We start from the raw sequence: 19,635 nt of genomic DNA on the forward strand, positions 1-19,635 counted from the left end.
CTATGGCTAGCTATTGGCTTGGTGTGAAGAAAGAGAAGAGAAACGGCAGGAAAAGTGCCCACCTAAGTCTCTCGGTATTTAAATAAGCCTTAAAGAGTGGTCCCCTGATGTGAAACATAGGTATTCAAAGATGCTTGACATTTTATTTCTTTATAAGATCAAGAAGGCATTTAAACCCATAGATGGAATTGCTTCATTTAAAAATCATCTTAGTTTTTGACTACAGAAAGAAGTCATCTATATTGTACAATTCAAACATTCCAGAAATAAGTAATCAGTGAGAGTTTCTCCTAATACTGTGCTAAAACAACCACAGATTACGGATTTGGGGAAAGGCCTTCAGATTTGCATAGAACGCCATTAATTTTAAACAACATAGGACTATAGTATAGTTTATGTGTTATCCTTCTTTTACCTAGCCATATATATGACACATATTTCCATATAAATAACAAGTCTTCTCACATTCTCTGTAATGGTTTAGGTGTTCCACTGATTAGATATATCATAATTATCTCACCAAGTTTTAATTCCTAGGCCTCTGTCATATTTCTAAAACTTTGATATCATGAACAATGCTCTAGAGAAAAACTTTGTACACATATCTTATTCCCTGCTTTATTTTCACCACACTGAATTTTATTTAGGTTCCAAGCAGGAGAACCAGAAGATTGTTGGATAAAAGCCGAACATTCCATATAACCTGTGGTGTGACTATCTGTATTTTTTCAGGTGAGAAAACCAAAAGAGGTGAAAATACTACCTTTGAACACATGTTATGAATGGCATTTTTGTGGCTCTGCAAATTATTTGCTGTCACCAACTTGTGATCGTCTCATTCCATATCTTAATTTTCTCTGCCATGTGTTTAAAGAGAGTTGCCTAATGGTGCTACAGAAAGTGAGCATGTCTTACACATTATAGATATAGTTTTCACATTACAGTATATGAGAGCTGGCCTTCAAGCTTTTAATAATGGTTTTTTATAGGTAAATACTTTCATTTAGAAAGACTAAAAGAAACGAATGTTTTTAAGTTTTAAAAATAAAGATATGATAGGACTTTAAATGTATATAAATTAGAATGTGAAATGTACATTCATAGAATGTAATTCCATTTAGAAGTATATTTGATAAATATTTATTTGATATTAATTCTTGGTATTAAATGTCAAATGTTCAGTTCCAAGTTAAAATAACAATCAAGAGCCTTTTGTCTTTTTAAAAGAGTCATTTTAAAATAAGTTTTTATCCTGAATATTTATGTGGTATTTTTCAAATTTTGGAATGGCAGGTGATAAACACATTAATTAAATATATGGACTTTGGAGACAAGGTTGTGTAGGATCTATCCCCAACTGCCTTTCTACCTTATTGTGTGACATAAGCTCTCTGGTCTTTGATTTGTTGTTGCTTTAATCATAAAATGATTGACAGTATGAGATCGCCCATAGGAAGTTATTTGGATGGAATTTTTTACACTTTACAAATTCAGGGGTTAATTGTCTCAGTGGCATAGCACCTGACATTTTCCTCTAGTCATGATTTGACAGGACAGAGCTGTTTTGACACCAGGGTCATTTGGTCTGGATATGTATATATGGCTACTTTGAATCGGGCATATCTTTGTGCAGCCACTATTGAGAGGTCATTAAGCTCTTCACTTTTAAAAAGTTCCCAAGTATTGTTGAAACAGGCATCTGCACTGTTTTGTCCCTGGACATTTTACTGGTGGGTCCCGCCTCTGGAGGCAGGAGATGGGGAGAGGCTCGGGTGGGATCAGACTCCATACCACTCAAGAGGCTGGGGACGGAGTAAGAGTTCAGAATGAGATGAGGACCGAGTGTGTGGCCAGGGTCAGGGCTGGGTTAGAACAGAGGGAGTGAAAGGTCAGGGAAGGGGGAGGGTCTGGGAATGTGGACACATTTGTAACTTGGTTTGTGCTACACTGTAGCTGTGTCCAAATATTCTGGTTCCACTGGAGAACAACCAGAAGACTGAGATCCTGTAGAGTCTTGCCATGAATGAACATGCATTCCACACAGTTTCATTCTGCCACTCACTAGTTGTCTGACCTTAGCTGGGTGGCCTCTTCTGACCTTCTGTGACAAAGGGATGTTTCTACCCACTTCATTGTTTTATTGAGAGAATTCAATCAGAAAAATCTACTCAAAATGTCCAGCCTGGATTTCTCTTTGCTGCCCCAAATTAGAAGCCTCAATTTCTTTTGACCTGAAAGTCCTTTAAAGAAAGTGACTATATCCCTTAAGGGTATATCTCAAACAACTGATACCTAGGGCTTTTTTTTTTTTTTTTTTTTTTTTTCAGAATTCAGAAGGAGCCACAAACATGTAGTTAACATATAAACCTTTGATTTAAAATGAAGGGATTTTTTTTTAGACTTAAACATTTTAGACATGATAAAGCTAGAGGACACAGACCGTTCTTAAATAATCTTTCACGCCTATGCCATAATCGAATCCCTCCTGGACTGCCTCTTAAACATTTCTTTAGAATTGGGTCCTTGCTTGTTAGTTAACCCCCTTCTAACTTCCTGTCCACTTTTTATGAGACCTTTTCCTTCCTCTAATTTGACTCTGGCAGGAGCTTATCAATCCTTTAACTTTGAAGTTGGTTAGCATTCTAGTCCTTCTCTCACTTCTATTTGTCTTTGTGAGTCCTTCAGAACTCTTGGCATAACTACATCTCATGTGCTAGGTTGGAAAGAACTGTAAAGTTTTCCAGTTTCTCTGCACGTTTTCTGTTGACTAACTCCACGCCCTATACTGGTATGGACTATAATGGTTCACTAGGGAAGTTCAGGTCACTTATCTCATTAAGTCTCCTGTGTCTGTCATTGTCACTTTACAGAGAACTAACCTGAGGTGTTGGTAGCCATGCAGCAAGAAAACCAGATTTCCAGTTAATTATCTGTCATCCTTTCTAGTACATTGTAATGTACTGTTAATTCAGACCCTATTTCTCCTACAAGAAGAGGTTGGGAAGGGAGAAGGCATTCTCATCCAATGCACACATTCATTTGCTCCTTCCTTGTCCAGCCTCCTCAAGATAATTTTCCTTCTTCTTGACTGTGCCAAAATGAGTTTTTCTTCAACTCTCTTATAATTTCCTAATAATTCCATCCTCTGTGTGAGCTCTGCATTGGTTGAGCTCTCTTTACTCTGCCAGTGTAAGCTGATGATGAAATAATAATTCTTACTTTCCTGAGTTTTTAATCCCAATGAAGTGATTGCCAACACTTTTGCTGTGGGGTTTAGGAAATTTAGGAAATTCTTGAAGTTATGGATTGTGAGAAATTTTAACTGGCTGAAAGTCTTTCAGTGAGCCTCTATTTTAGGTTGAAGTGTACAAGACCTATAACAGATTGGAGCTAAAGGAGAGGCAAAAAATGTAGAAAAACTCAAATATCCAGGAGCTATTTAAATAAATAAATACATGACCATATTATCACACACTGGAACATGTTGTTTCCTAACCCTGACTTGCTAGTTTTTTAATTCTGGCCTTTGAAAATTCAGTTTCTTTACATGATTTCCAATACCCAGGTGTCTGTAATCAAGACTTTTGGTGTCTTTAAACTTTCCCTTTTCAATTTAATATTTTATTGCTCAGGTAGCTGTTAAAGTTTGGACCCTTTGGGAGGTTTGGGAGAGGAAGGGAGTCCTCTTCGTGGAGCGTATATGGAAATCCTATTGATCTGAGCCTCATGTGATTTTGCAGGTGTGCACGTGGCTGCCCATCTGGTAAACGCCCTCAACTTCTCAGTGAACTTCAGCGAGGATTTTGCTGAACTGAACGCAGCGAGATACCGAGATGAGGTGGGTGGTCTCCTTTCGCTTGTCGTGAGCCCACTAATGAAGGTCTGTGATTTTCATGGAAAATTTGTACCTTTATGCTCCTTTTGAGTGCTTTTAAAATGCAGTTGTCAAGTTGAGTTTTGTTCCTTTTCAATAGAAAATACAGGTAATTACTATTTCACAGTGTCTCCTGCTGAAAATGGGAGTTCGAGAGTGTCTACTTTTTATATTCTGCAGCGTTCAGATGGGGGCCCCTCAGGCCTGCCTCCTGCCTCCCAGCAGCGTTGTCTGGTTTCCATCCAGGGGAGACTGTCCACAGTGTCTTTACGGGCACAAGTTTGTTTTCGTGTTTTGGGTTTTTTTTTGTTTTTGTTTTTTTATGTTATTTATTTATTTTGTTTTCTGTTTTTTTAATAAGTCAGATGCTGTTCTTGGAGGTGGTGAGTGGGGAGTGCAGAAAAGCAGGTGGACTCTTTGAGGATCTTGAATCATCTGTTTATTTGAATTTAAAAACTCCACTGAGTTTTAGTGTTCCTCTGTTTTGTTTTGTTTTAATCCTTGATACAGGTGAACTTGAGCTGAGTTCTGTAGCATGCAATATCTGACTTAGAGTTGCTTTTCTCCAGGGGGCGGCACCCATGAGATGAAATTGTATGTGCGGGGTGCCGGGGTACAGCCTAATGAGCACATGTTAGCTCTCTTTCACTCAGGACTTTATCCTGTCCTCAGTCTGCCTTTCCTTCACGCCAAGACTACATCAAAAACTGCTGGGAATGGAGATGGATCTCCTCGCCCTGTTCCGCTAAGTCTGGCAGGGAGTTTGTAAGATTGTTCTCCATCTCCCCTACTCTGTCTTCTCTTCCATGTGTCACCGGAGTTACCGAGATTAACACTGCTACGATTATGTGCTTGATATCCTTCGTGGAATACAACAAAGAGAAAACTAGCAATGAACACAGAAACAAATCACGAAACCAAAATCACCAGCAGCCTTTCATTAAGTCCTTTGATAAGACTCTAGTATTCTTAAAAACACCAATATGATATAACTGGTCTGGGTTGGGGTCCAGCCTTGATATTTGTTAAAAAGTTCACCAGCTAGTTGGGGTGAGCGCCCAGCATTAAGAGCAACTGAGAAAACCAGCGCCTCCAGACGCTCTTCATACGGAATGCTTCCAGAACCCAGAACTGGAGACACCACCGTTTCTGTCTCCCACGGTTTCCCCTCATTCCTCTATCCCCCTCCGCCCACAGGACGTGGACTTCTTTGTTTCCAATGTTTGCCATGGACCTGCCTCTTTATCTTTCCTTCTTTGCTTCTCTCTCTTTTATTTTTGCCATCTTGGTTCTTTAAGAACTGAAATGGTTCTCTCATTTTTTTTTTTTTTAAAGATTTTATTTATTATTTGACAGACAGAGATCACAAGCAGGCAGACAGGCATGTGGAGAGAGGGAGAGGAGGAAGCAGGCTCCCCGCCGAGCAGAGAGCCCGATGCTGGCCTTTTCCTTCTTAGCCTTATTTAGCCTTTTCCTTATTCACAGATGATTAAGTTGTTTTTGAGTTTCTTTTATGAACCACACTCCAATAAATTTATTTTTTATATGCTTCCACTAGGCAGATTCCTAGAAGTAGAATTTGGTTTCAAAGCTATGTACATTTTTAGTTTTGAAGGACATTGCCTTGTTGTCTTTCAAAAAGGCTTCATTAGTTGACACACTTCTACCAAGTTTATCAGAATGCTTATATCTGCCCCTCAATTGTTTTTGTTTTTCTTTAATTTTTGCCAGTTTGACAGATGAAAAATAGTAACTCATTGTTTAAATTTTTATTTCCCTTTTCTTTGTTTCCTTCCTTCCATCTTTCTTTCTTTTTTTTTCCTCCCTCTTCTTTATTTTAATAAATGTTTTTGAGCCCTTAGTAGGCATCAGACAGTGTGCTAGAGGAGGATGAACACACACACACAAACACACACATGCACACGTGCACGCACACACACACAAACACACACACTGCATGCATAAACAGGTACAGCCTTTCTTGAGTTGTATTTGAGAAAGAAAGATTTGTGCCATGCACCCTGTTGTCCTTTGCTTTGTACTCTGTCTTCTCCAGACTTCTAATGACCCAGCCTCCAGCTCCTGGGTGGCACGTTCTTGATGGCCTAACTGAATCTGCCTCATGCTGTCATCTTCGAAACTGTCTCTTACTTTCATGTTCCATCTCCACTCACGGGCAGTAGTAACTGTTCTGTCTTCTGAGTTCCCAAGGCTATTTGTTCTGGTATCCATATTTCTGGTACTACCACTTTGTTCAGCTCATTTTGTATTTTCACTAGTTGTTTATATACTAGGTTCCTGTAGGTTAACCTTGAGTTGCGTCCTAATGGCAGAGGTAGAAGTCACCTGGCCCCAGTGGGATGAGGAGCTCTTGCTAGGCAGGTGGCCCTTAGAAAGCCACCCTTTCTGAAGGTGGCTTCTGAAATTATTTCATATGAATGGCTTCCCACTTTGGATACAGGGTGGCCTGATTCCAAAGCAATGGAGGCCCAGGAAAGAATTTCCAAAGTTGTGCAATACTACGGACCATTAGGATGAAAAACAAATCCACAGATCTCCTGGGGATTGACCTCAGTTTTCCAGAGATAGAAAGGGAGTTGCCTAAGGTCCTTTTCACTATGAAAGATGTAATTTAAAGGACAGATTACACTAGCAATATTACTTTTTAAAATTCTGAGTAATAGAAACCTATTCTCTGTGTTTGAGTATCATCACTATTTTGCATGGTACTTGAAACATTGTAAGTATTCAGTTAGTATTCTTTGCACTGAATTTATAGCGACAACCCTCCCTGTATATTTTCTCACTTTTGATTTTCACTGTCTCAACATCTTGTAGGTGCAGAACATTATAGTCAAAGATACTGAGTTTCAAATGGTCAAAGGGTAGGCTTCAGGCCACTGTTAATAGCTTGTAATTACCCATTAAGATGAAAGTCTACATTTTCTGACTTTTATTCAGTGCTCTTTGTATCTCAGAAGGACAGTCTTCTCTGTGTTGGATTTTTTTTTTTAAGATTTTGTTTATTTGAGAGAGGGTTTGTGCATGAGTATGGGGAAGGCAGAGGGAGAGGGAGAAGCAGACTCCCCACTGAGTGAGGAACCCATTGTGGGACTGGACATGGGGCTCAGTCCCAGGACCCTGAGATCATGACGTGAGCTGAAGGCAGACGCTTAACCAATTTAGCCACCCGAGCACCCCTGGGGTAGATATTTTTAATTTTTTTTTAAAAGATTTTATTTATTTATTGGACAGACAGAAATCACAAGTAGGCAGAGAGGCAGGCAGAGAGAGAGGAGGAAGCAGGCTCCCCGCTGAGCAGAGAGCCCGATGCGGGACTCGATCCCAGCACCTTGAGATCATGACCTGAGCCGAAGGCAGCGGCCCAACCCACTGAGCCACCCAGGCACCCCGATATTTTTAATTTTTCAGCTGAGAAACAATTAGGGAATTTCTGAAACTTGCTTGTAAGTGACAGAGGCAGGACTCCCCACCCCCCCAAATATCCTGGTTCCAGAACCTGTGTTGCATGAAAACATTATGAAACCTGATTGAATTTCTCATTTCCACTGAGAGAATAGTGTCTTAAATGCCTAATGGATCACATACCCAGAAGGTTCCTTGTAGAATTTTACATTTTCAATATTTTGTTTTTCAGTCAATTTTTTTTCCCTTTTTCTCAGGATCCTAGAAAACTTCTCTTCACAACTGGTAAGTTGTTTTTTATTGCTCTTTCTGAAGATTCAGGCAAAACACAGCAATTCAGTGTATGTTAAATATAATGTGGAAAATTTGCAATCAGAACAACTCTTACCAAACTTAAGTTGCAATGAAAACAGAGGGGCAAGGCAAATAGTGGGGTTCGAATGAATGAAGAGTAAAAGGAAGTAAACACATTTGCCTTCCATATGTTCTTCCAGTAACAACAGTGCAATGCCATATGGTTATTGAGGACCTACTCTGTGCCTCTGGCTGTGGCAGGTGGTACTGGAGATAATACACATGGAGTAGGCTCCTACCCTCAAGGTGCTGGAAGGAAACACCAAGCATTCTGATTATCGATGGAATTCTTATAACTCAGTAATTTAGTAGGACATTTGGTGATCTTATAACCTACAGAAAAAGAGGAGAAATGAACAGTCATTAAAATTGGTTGTTTTTCTTGAAATGTGTTTCCTTTTTCAACTCTAATTTACTTTTCCTTCTCAAGCATATTGTCCATGAAATCTCAGTCTAGACTATTCATTTGTTAAAGCACATGTAAACATCTCAAAATTTTGTCCTGATGTTAGTATAATTCTACTAAAATTCTTCTTTTTCTCAACTCTGCATTTATAAGGACAAAAGCCAAAAACTGCATTTGGGGGCTTTTTAGCACATTATTTCAGGGATAAGGATGATTAGGTTATTGATAGGGTCTGTCACATAGGCTTGGCTACCATAAACACCCCATTAAGGATCGGGATTGCATATAAGACTGAGGCATGATATGTCAAATGTATTGTTTTTCTTTTCAATCAGTTTTATGATAAAAATAGCAATAATTCTGGTGTTTTCCCCTTCCCTGTCACAACTGTATATTTAGATTTATAAAATATGGTTTTTTCCTGTTTATTTATGTACGATGTTTGCCACTTACAAGGTATTTCACCGTTTCTCTTTAGGAACACAATTTTAGTTTTGCTTACAACTTGAAAGCATGTTTTTAATTTAAGCTTTAAGAATTGGATGAGAAATAGGAAGGAGAAAAAAACAGAAAAACAAAACCTTATGTGTGAATCAATATATGTTTTGGTTCATATGAATTCATTTTACAGAAAGAATCAATTTTTAAATATTTTTTAATATTTTCTTTTTCATATTCTTTTTTAATATTTTCTTTTTAAATATTACCTTCTATAGCACCAAATCTGGGTGAAACATTGGGACATGTAAAATGTTTGAAAAAGTTTAGTTTTCAAACGTACAAAAAGAAATCTTATATGACCAAGACATTACATTAAGAAGCTTTGTATAATGAATACTTGTACAGAAACATGTGACTTCTCCATATAGCATAAAACCTCACCATCCTTATGTTGTTTCCCAGAAGTTCCCATGAATGGTGTTGGACTAACTAGAGCTGATACTTAAAAACACAAATTAAAAAAAAAAAAAACAACCCACAAATTTCCTGGCTTCATCCTAGAGAGTCTTTGTGGTGTGACCCAACAGTATGACTCATTAAGCTTCCCATGTCCCCTGGGAGTCCCCGCTTCACCCTTATTGGGCATCCCATCATACTCTTGTAATTCCCTTCTTGCAATACCTAACTTTTGTCTGCTCTCTTACTTGATTCTCTCTCTCTCTTTTTAATCCCACTTCTGCTCCTCCTTTGAGTCTCAGCAGACATGTCCCATCAGGTGCACATTCGTCCGTGATTCCAGTAGGCAGAGCCGGTCTGTTTTGTTGGCCTTGGTTTGTTCCTGAAGATACATAGTAAAGTGCTATGTTGTAGAATAATTTCTTTCCTTACAGGTATAATCTTTTCCACTGGAAATTAAGCTTCGCAGGTGTGAGGTACAGCTCCCTGTAGGGAATGCAGGATCCCAGGTACATATTTTTTGGTGGAGTTTCTTTCGATACACTTGGAATTCATCCCAAATCAGCATGTCAGCCTCATTTTAGTGTCTCAGTCTACATCATTTTATGAAAGACATTGTGTGCTAGCCAGAGGGAGCCATCCACTTCTCAGCTTGAAACCCAGCCTGGAACCCCTAACTATGAATCTAGACCTTTGAGGGCATCTGATTGACCCTACCGAGTAGTAGGTGAGAGAACAAAGCAGAATCAAAGGATGTCAAGGGATAAGAGACCATTTTCTACAAATAGACTTGATCTAGTTTTATATTACTAATACATCTATGACTAATACTATTTCATAGCTATCTTTGAACATCATTAGGCCTAGGAAAAACCACATTTCTGACAGAGGAATGCATGCATGTTTTTAGATGTTCTAGTGATAATGACTATTTTTTATTAGCTAACATGTTTCTTAGATTTTCGTTTGTTTAATGTTACATAGAGTCTTCTCTCTCTCTGTCCTTAAATATTTTTTAACATAATCTACAACTGAGAAATTAAGGTTGTTTCAGAGAAACTAAAGCCTGTGGCAGTTCAAGTGACATAAAATATGGTAGTTATGTCACTCAATAAGAAATGTTAAAAAACAGTTCAATTAAGAATTTATAAATTAAAAAAAGGAATATATAAAGTAAAACAAATTTAAAAGATTGGATTGTTCAAATATGCATTTCAAAACATTTTCTACATTATTTCCAAATTTGGTAGAAGCTTGTATGATGAGAATAAAATGCACAGTATCCAATTTCAATTAGAAAACCCCTCATAAACAAATAGAATTGTGTTTCCAGTTACATTAGAAACAACAGGATAATGAATACAAGATGGTATATTTCTGACCACATCTGGGTATGGATGAAAATGATCTCTCAGTTTCATCTAGAAATGGCAGTACACTGCAGTCCTTCATTTTAAAGGCAACTAAATAACAAATGTAATATGCATAGATAAAAAGTAATAAGAATAAACATACAAATGTCTTTTCCTAAGGAAACAAGTATAGTTTTTGCTTCATAATTTGAATGATTCAAAGAGAGAGTGTTCTTCATTTTGGCAAGTGACTTTGCCCAGTAAGTTTTGACTAGCTTAGTCATTTCCAACCTATTCTTCCTGACCCCTGAAATGTGTGTAGTAATAGAGGCTAATATGTTGGGTCTTAGCTGAGCTGTCCTTGAAAGCTAGGTTAGGGTCCCTTTTGATGTACCTGGAAAACACTCAAGCTTAGCTCTCTCTTAGCACTTAATGTCCTAGGTTGCATTTGTCTGCTTATCTTGTCTCCCACACTGGGCGGGGATTTCTTTTAGAGCAGGATTCATTTTTTTTTTTTTTTTCTCACTTAACAGTAGACTATAAATGTCCAGAAAATATTCACTGAAAATAAAAGCCAATTGTTTAACTCTCCAACTTGATACATAGATCTCCTTTACAGCATCCAGATAATCAGTTAGCTAGCCTCTGTTTGTTTAATTCCAGTGACAAAAAAATCATAGCTTCTTAAAGTACTCCTTTTTTTGGTGGTGGTGGGGGACCATTGTAATTGTAATAATTTTTTTAAAGAACTTATTTATTTATTTAAGAGAGAGTGAGAGCAGGGGCAGGGGTAGAGAGAGAAGTAGACGCCCCACTGAGTGCAAAGCCTGTCATGGGGCTTAATCTGAGACCATGAACTGAGTTGAAATCAAGAGTTGGATGATTAACTGACTAAACTACCCAGGCGCCCCTAATTTGTTCTCTTCATTTTTAATTAAAAAAAAAAAGATTTTTTAAAAAATTTATTTATTTGACAGACAAGTAGGTGGAGAGGCAGGCAGAGAGAGAGAGGAAGAAGCAGGCTCCCCGCTGAGCAGAGAGCCCAATGTGGGACTCGATCTCAGGACCCTGGGATCATGACCTGAGCTGAAAGCAGAGGCTTTAACCCACTGAGCCACCTGGGCGCCCCCATTTTTAATTTTAAGTAACTTACCTTCATTAATCTGGTCTGTTACTTAGTAAATTACAAACTTTGGTCTTTTTATACGTCTGGGAGCTAGAAAGGAAACATGAATCCTTTAGATAAAAAAGATACCTTCATAAATATGAAAGAATATTAAAAAGCATTGAGTTGATTCTCCTAAGTTTACAGATGAGATCCAGTGAGATTGGGGTTTGTCCTAAGGGACAGTAATAGGGCTATTTAATCCCAGAATGGGTATCTCATTGGCTAAGCTGTTTGCTTCATCTTCAAATGACTGATGCCAACTATTTCATTACCCACGCCCCAGATCTTTCCAATACATTTTCCATGTTCTGCTCTTGAAAGCATTTCTCTAGTTAAATGTTTGAGGAAAGATCCGTTCAGATTTAAACTGGTTTCTTGGTACTAGTACTTGCCAGAGACTTTAATTTACTAATGTGTCCTGTGACTCTTCAAGGAATAGTTATTATACTTTTGAGTAATAGAAATTAATATCTCTAGAAACTAATGTTCAAATAATATACTTTAGAAATTATGCCTCTACACTAAACATACTGTTTTTTCAGGTGTTCTCATGAAATGATTTGTAGACATTCCATAACTAATCTTGGCATATTTAGAACCACATGGGAAACCTTGTGGGCAGACCCAGTAGACCTTAATGAAGCCCCAAGACAGTTATCGGAAAGGCCTCTCCAGCCACACATTTCACATCTTGGAGCCATCTGGGATTCTATCATTTATTTATTCATTTGGCCAAATAAGGGTTTTTTTGTTTTATTTTGTTTTAATTACTTAAAGCCAGAGAGAAAAACCTCTTTTTTGCTTCTTCAAATGTATTGAGTTATAATTGAGGTACATGAAATTATTCATATGTAAATTATGTTATTCAATTGATTTTGACATATGTATACACTTAATGAAATCAAGACCAAAATCAAGATGACAAATGTATCTATTATTCCAAAAAGTTTTTTGTGCCTTTATAATGCATTCTGCCCTTTACTCCTCTTAGTAACTAATCTGCTTCCTATCACTGGAGAATAGTTCAGATTTTCTAGAATACTATATAAAAGGTATCACAGAGTTTATACTCCTGGGATTTTTTTGAGGGGGAGAGTGTCTGGCTTTTTTCACTCAGTGGAATAATTTTGTGGTTCATGTATGTCGTGTACAGTTCATTTTTTTTAGCTGCTGATTCATTTTCCAGGTACAGATATTACTGCAATTGTCTATCCATTCATTTGCTGATGGAAATTCGAGTTGTCTACAGGCCTTAACTGTTAAAAGTGAAGTGGCTATGAATATTTTTGAACAAATTTTTATGTAGATATATGTTTGTATTTTGGGGAAATACTTGGGAATAAAAAGACTGGGACATTTTATAGGCATGTTGTTCTTTGTAAACAGCATTTCTCTGTGTTATTAGTCTTTTAGTGTGAACTAGTACAGTCATCTTCTTTTTTTAATCCTAGGAAGTTAGTACTCACCTGGGCAATGGGAAAGAGGAGAAAGGAGTGCCCTGGGAAAGAAGTGTAGGGAAGAGATGATTTGGTTTAAGCACATCAGGAAATAGAAGTCCTATTAGGCTTCCAAATCTGTACATTGGAAAGACTGAGGAAGAAAGAGTATCCAACTATTAAGTATAAAAAAACTAATTCCTTAATTTCTCCTGTGGCTCTTCACAAGTAGAAACTTGTTTCCACTGTACTGAGATTCCCTTTTTTTTTTTTTTTAATTTTCAGCATAACAGTATTCGTTATTTTTGTACCACACCCAGTGCTCCATGCAATCCGTGCTCTCTATAATACCCACCACCTGGCTCCCCCAACCTCCCACCCCCCGCCCCTTCAAAACCCTTGGATTGTTTTTCAGAGTCCATAGTCTCTCATAGTTCACCTCCCCTTCCAATTTCCCCCAACTCTCATCTCCTCTCTAACTCCCCATGTCCTCCATGCTATTTGTTATGCTCCACAAATAAGTGAAACCGAATGATAATTAACTCTCTCTGCTTGATTATTTCACTCAGCATAATCTCTTCCAGTCCTGTCCATGTTGCTACAAATGTTGGGTATTCGTCCTTTCTGATGGAAGCATAATACTTCACAGTGTATACGGACCACATCTTCCTTATCCATTCGTCCGTTGAAGGGCATCTTGGTTCTTTCCACAGTTTGGCGACCATGGCCATTGCTGCTATAAACATTAGGGTACAGATGGCTCTTCTTTTCACTACATCTGTATCTTTGGGGTAAATACCCAGGAGTGCAATGGCAGGGTCATAGGGAAGCTCTATTTTTAGTTTCTTGAGGAATCTCCACACTGTTCTCCAAAGAGGCTGCACCAACTTGCATTCCCACCAACAGTGTAAGGGAGTTCCCCTTTCTCCACATCCCCTCCAACACATGTTGTTTCCTGTCTTGCTAATTTTGGCCATTCTAACTGGTGTACTGAGATTTCTAATGTTATTTTGCAGTGTTTCTAAACTGTTGGGATTCTAATGAAGCATACCTATGGTGCTCTTCTGTTGTTCCCAGCTTGTCTGCTTCTGCTAGTGCTTGTAGTTCATGATGGCCCTTCTGTTTCCTAGGTGGTTCTTTGGCAAGGAGAGAAGTTGGGGGATGCCTGTGCTTTTGGATACACAGTTGTTTCAGTAGCTTTCCATATAGATTTAAGATGGACTCTTTTGGCTCCGGGTTATTTGGGACTTACTGTTGCTTGTATGATTGTAGTAGTAAATAATGTAACTTATCGACAGGATATTTTATTTGGTAGGAATAAGATAATAAGAAATGAGACTACTGTGATTTTAGTTCTTTTTGATAAAGCATATCAACTATTCATTTAGGCTATGCTATATAGGCTAACATTGGATTTTTAGCCACCTGTCACATCACCATTAAGTTTGAAAACCAACGTTTGCACAGTTTTTTCTTTGTTAAAAAATGGTATTATGTAATATCAGAAGCACTGATTACATCATGTTTTCCATACTAAGGAAACATCAGCACTCTAATTTTTTTTTTCCTTGAGATCTACTGTTGTTTTGTTCTATATTCAACATTGTGGTTTTTAGAAGCTTTAGGTTTTGTTTATTATTTCTTGAAAATTATTCATTCTAGATAGTAAAGCACAAAAGAAATTATTTGAAATGAAACTGAAGCAGATACTAGTTCCATAAAAGGGGAGGGAGGTGCTGAGAGAGTAAGGGAGTTTTAGTATTGTGGTGCAGGAAAAAAAACAACACAGTAAATGGTGTTCCATGTCAACCCAGCCCTGTTGTGTATTTTTCCCTCCTTTAAAACAATTTTATTAATATATAACTAGGATCTAATAAATCATATCTATTTAATGCATACTCTCATAAGTTTTGACTCTTGCATATATCCATGAAACCATCATCACTATCAATATAATGGACATATCTTAACACTCTGTCTTTCACATTTCTTCATGTCTTTGGAAGTTTTTCCCTGCTGTCCCTCTTTGCTTCTCCATTAAATATATATTTAATTTCTGTCTGTTGTTTTCTTTTTCTTTTCTTTTCTTTTTTCAGTGTTCCAAAACTGTCTGTTGTCTTCATCACTGACATTTGATATAGTATGTACATTTGGTAGAACGTGTCCCAAGTATGTACACATTCACCATTCTGAGTGGGATACTTGAAAATACTAAGGTGGACTCTTCTGTTAAAGGTAGAAAGGCTGCTTTGTTTTAAGTACCTTGAAACTGTGCTAATTTTAAAAAGGCTTTTTTGGAGAGGGAACATACAAAGAGATAGGTGATCTGGAATTGGGCTTCCCACAGAGCAGCATGGTAATTTGGATTATAAAGTAATAATTTTTCTACATTTTTCTCAGTATGGTTTAAGTTGAAATGTCCTTTTGTCCATTGTTTATAGTTCCTGGGCTGACAGGGGTCGGCATGGTGTTGGTGCTCTTCCTAATGATTACAGCTTCTACATACGCAATACGGTGAGTCTCAGAGTCATTATTTCAATGTTTACTGGCCAGAGTGTTTAGATTTTCCTCAGATTATCTTCACTTTCATATGTAGAAAAAGCCTCAATTAACTGGAATGCTTAGCCAATACAATCAACATTCTGGCCAGTGGACTATTTTGGATAACTTAGGAGTGAAGTAGAAAACATTTCTATGTATCATTTCCTGTTTTTGAAAATTCTCATTGTTTGAGTCAAATATTCTGTGTACGTAAGGAAACATATGGAGACTTTTGGATGACTAAGTAAATTTGAGTTCCTCCATCTGAAGGATAGTGTATCTCTATAAGACATGAGATTGAATTCAACATGTATCAGAGGAATATATCACAATTATTTTGTAACTCATTTCCTGGTATGAGTTTGTTTTACAGCAATTTAATGTAGTATTCTAAATGAAGCTTGGGAACCATGGTTAGTTGACATCTGTTAAAATAATCAGAAATATCTGCATGCATATTTATTCATCTAGTTACATATTTATTCATCTAGGCTTTGAGCAACTGCAGGCATACATTTTCATGAGCACTTTCACATGTTCCTTCTGATAGATATATTCTGTATTTCTTACAATTTTGCAGCATCTTGTGTTTCTGGTCAAACTTTTTGTTTAAGAAAGCATAATATTCAAGAATCCCCAATCATTCTCGTTGTTGAGATGTGAAATTTAATGGAAACACACACACTTGCACACATGTACACACTTTAAAAATAATGGCTCAATAGAGTATTTCTTAAAAAGATTTTCTATATTTATATTTATTTATTTATTTATTTATATAATTTAGAGAGATAAAGAAAGAGCACACATGTGATCAAGCTGGTTGGGGGGTACAAAGAGAGGAAGAGAGAATCTCAAGGAGACTCTGTACTAAGTGCAGAGTTGGACACAGGGCTCGATCTCATGACTGAGACCATGACCTGAGCTGAAATCAAGAGTCTGATGCTTAACTGACTGAGCCACTCAGGTGCCCCAACCCAACAGAGTATTAAAATGAGTCTATCCTTGCACTTCTGAACCCATCTGTATTCATATCTACATGCAATAAAACATTGCAAGTAAACTCACCACTCAGAGATTAGCACTATGAACTTTCATAGGAATTAAAAATCACCTTACAAGAAGACGAATCAAATCTCTAACATCAGTGTATGAGAGTGCCAGTTTTGTGGGGAGAAGTTTTCTTTTAGTTAGGTAAAGCATTCATTTAAAAAATTTCATTTAGGTATTCTTGAAGGAAAATTAGGGCATCTGACATTTATTTGCAAGAGTGAAGATATTTGAGTGTTCTACATCTAGAAAAAAAAAATCCATAATTGAGAGATAGTTTTGTAGAATGGAATATAAAGATCAACTTCTATTTTCAACTAAGCCATGACATTTGTGGTTGTAATAATTCAATGAATGTTTATTAATCTTTAGTTTTTCATTGCTTTCTTTTTACAAAAAGATTTATATATTTATTTATTTTAGAGAGGGAGAGAGTGTACCCATGTGTGAGTGGAGGGAGGGACAGAAGAAAAGGGAGAGAATCCCAAACAGACTCCACCTGATGGCAGAGCCCAACTTGGGGCTCATTTGCAGAACTGTGAGATAATGATCTGAGCTGAAATCAAGAGTTAGCCGCTTAACAGACTGTGCCGCCAGGTGCCCATTTTTCGTTTCTTTAAAAGATATAAAATCATCTCTACTTTTTACAAACTTTTTGGGGGAATCATGGAATTGTTTTTTAAACATTTATTTATATTAGAGTGATAGAGATGGGGGGGAAGGGAAGGGCTGAGGGAGAGGGAAAGAAAAATCCTCAAGCAGATTGCCCACTGGTGCAGAACCTGATGTGGGGCTTGATCTCACAACCCTGAGATTGTGAACCGAGCCAAAATCAAGAGTCAGATGCTTTTAATGGCTGAGCCACCCATGCATCCCTGGGGGGAATCATGGAATCCCCAGTGAGGAAATAAAACGTTAGAGAAATGGAGTGAACAAATGGCCCCTCTGTTTGAGTAGTTGAATATAGTCTAGTAATTCACCAGTGGTCCATTAGTGCTCAATCTTTTAAAATGAGTTAATATATTTTTTAATAACAGGTGATAGGAATACAAACATATTTTAATCTCAATAGATTTTTTTTAAAGTGGTCATTAAATCTGAACTCTAGTTCTGAATTAGAATAAGTAGAATAAACTAGAAATTAATTTCCTTTATAGAATTAAAAAAATATAAAAGCCAGAACTGAGATCATACTTACCAAAAAAACATAAGATACATTCCTAAGAAAATGATGGAAAAACCTAAGTGGTATTTTTAATTCTATCACTTATATATGATAAGAAATGAAACAATTTTAATTATTAGAAATGGAATCATTAGAAAGAATGCAACAGTAGGTCATCATTATTTCCCATTATTTCCAATGGAATAATATACATATATAAAATTGTCTAGCCAGAAAATCCAAAAGAACTATGGGAAAAAGAATAGTGTTATACCAAATTAATTAAAAGATTTGGAACAGGTAAATAAACACAAAAACAAATACTAAAAATTGCTTTTATGTAACAGCTATTATCAGTTTGAAAATTGAATAAAATAAAAAGGTACCACTCACAATTGCAACAAAAACAAAGAATATCTGGAAATAAATTTAATAAGCAATTATTGAGGGGCATCTGGGTGGCTTAGTCAGTTAAACATTTGCCTTCAGCTTGGGTCATGATCTCAGGGTCATGCTTCTCAGGGAACCTGCTTCTCCCTCTCTCCTGCCCCTGCTAATGCTCTCTCTCATTCCCTCTCTCAAATAAATAAGTAAATAAAATCTAAAAAAAAACAAAAACAAAAACAAAAAACAACTATTGAAAGCTATGTAGAAAAACACAGACCTTCACTGAGAGACATAAGTAGAGATTTGAATAAAGACTGTCTTTATACTCCATAAAGATGGAGTTCTTCCTCAATCATTTTATAGGTTCTTGCAATTCCAATCAAAATCCAAGATAGATTTTTTGTTTGTTTTTGAACTTAGCAAAACAGTTCCAAAGTTCATCTGAGGGAACATCCAAGTACATGTTCCAGAGAAGAGTGAAAGGGGGAGTGTGGCTTACTAAACATTAGCATGATTAGGCTTCTTCAGTAACTTAGAATAGGACTTAATTGCAAAAATGACCAAGGAATTGAATCTAATGACAGAGTTCATAGAAAGCCCTGGAAGGGACTTTGCTATATATATGAAGCTGTTGAATAAAAAAGATGCCATAACAAAGTTATGAGGAAAGTAAATTTGTATGAATGAAATTCTAGTAAGTTAGAGGGAACTGTAAAAAAAAATTATGCCATTAAAAATTTAGAAGAAACTTTGCCCGATAATAAATTATTGTAATTATATGGAGTTAGTATATACTTAAAATTTAACTAGTTTACACACAACAATTAAGAAAATGTAGAAATGGATAATTATCATGAAGAGATAAATCACAGAAGAATTAAAAGCAAGTAACACACAAAGGAAATAATACCCAATTCCACTTAATACAAAATAGTGGAAACATGAAGTGGAGTCTGGGTTTGAGAAACAGGCTCTCCTACTCTATAGTGTGGTTTATAATTGATACATTTCAGAGAGCAATGGGCAATGTGTATCAAAAACAAAATGTGTGTCCTTTGACGCAGTATTTCCACTTCTAGGAATTTAGGTTCAAAAAGAATCAGATATGTGCAAAAAAGACGTAAGTTACAAGGATGATAATGATCTTGTTAGCAAGATAGCAAAAGCTGTGGATAAAGTAAATGCCAGTCAATTGGATACTGCTTAAATCAGGGTTTCTAAGAGGGTCTAGGGGTTGTAACAGAATCTTCTGAGAAGCTTTTACCAATTTCTGCCCTCTACCTCCAAGATTCTGATATGAATATCCACCCAGACATATAAAATGAAGTAACTGTTAAGTCTTTCTCCTTTTCTTAAAAATTTCATAGATGGTGCTTATCATACCCATTCCTTTTCAGGCTCTTGGTTCTCCCCCAGGCCACTAACACCAAAGTGTTATTTTTAGCATGTATGCTGTTCAGGAAAAGAATAGAAAACTTTAATGAGCATTTATTTAATTTCTCCCAATTTACCTTTCCTTTGGACTACTTCCACAGTGTGTATTGGAATAAGAGCATTATTTGTTGTAGATATCATTTGG

General features: G+C 36.8%; 1 protein-coding gene across 1 annotated transcript in view; it reads left to right on the forward strand.

Moving 5' to 3' along the window:
• Window positions 1-651: 651 nt before the first annotated feature.
• The window catches only part of LOC309858217 (NADPH oxidase 4-like), a 59,775-nt gene continuing 40,791 nt past the window's right edge, over window positions 652-19,635 (forward strand). Inside the window, exons 1-4 of the mRNA XM_082750891.1 lie at window positions 652-732; window positions 3,741-3,838; window positions 7,558-7,585; window positions 15,355-15,427. Of these exons, the coding sequence (XP_082607017.1) occupies window positions 15,378-15,427 (50 nt within the window). The 5' untranslated portion in view covers window positions 652-732; window positions 3,741-3,838; window positions 7,558-7,585; window positions 15,355-15,377. The remainder of the gene's footprint in view (window positions 733-3,740; window positions 3,839-7,557; window positions 7,586-15,354; window positions 15,428-19,635) is intronic.

Source organism: Mustela nivalis (assembly GCF_964662115.1).
Source record: "Mustela nivalis genome assembly, contig: HAP1_SCAFFOLD_2035, whole genome shotgun sequence".
In the NCBI taxonomy this organism is placed as follows: domain Eukaryota; kingdom Metazoa; phylum Chordata; class Mammalia; order Carnivora; family Mustelidae; genus Mustela; species Mustela nivalis.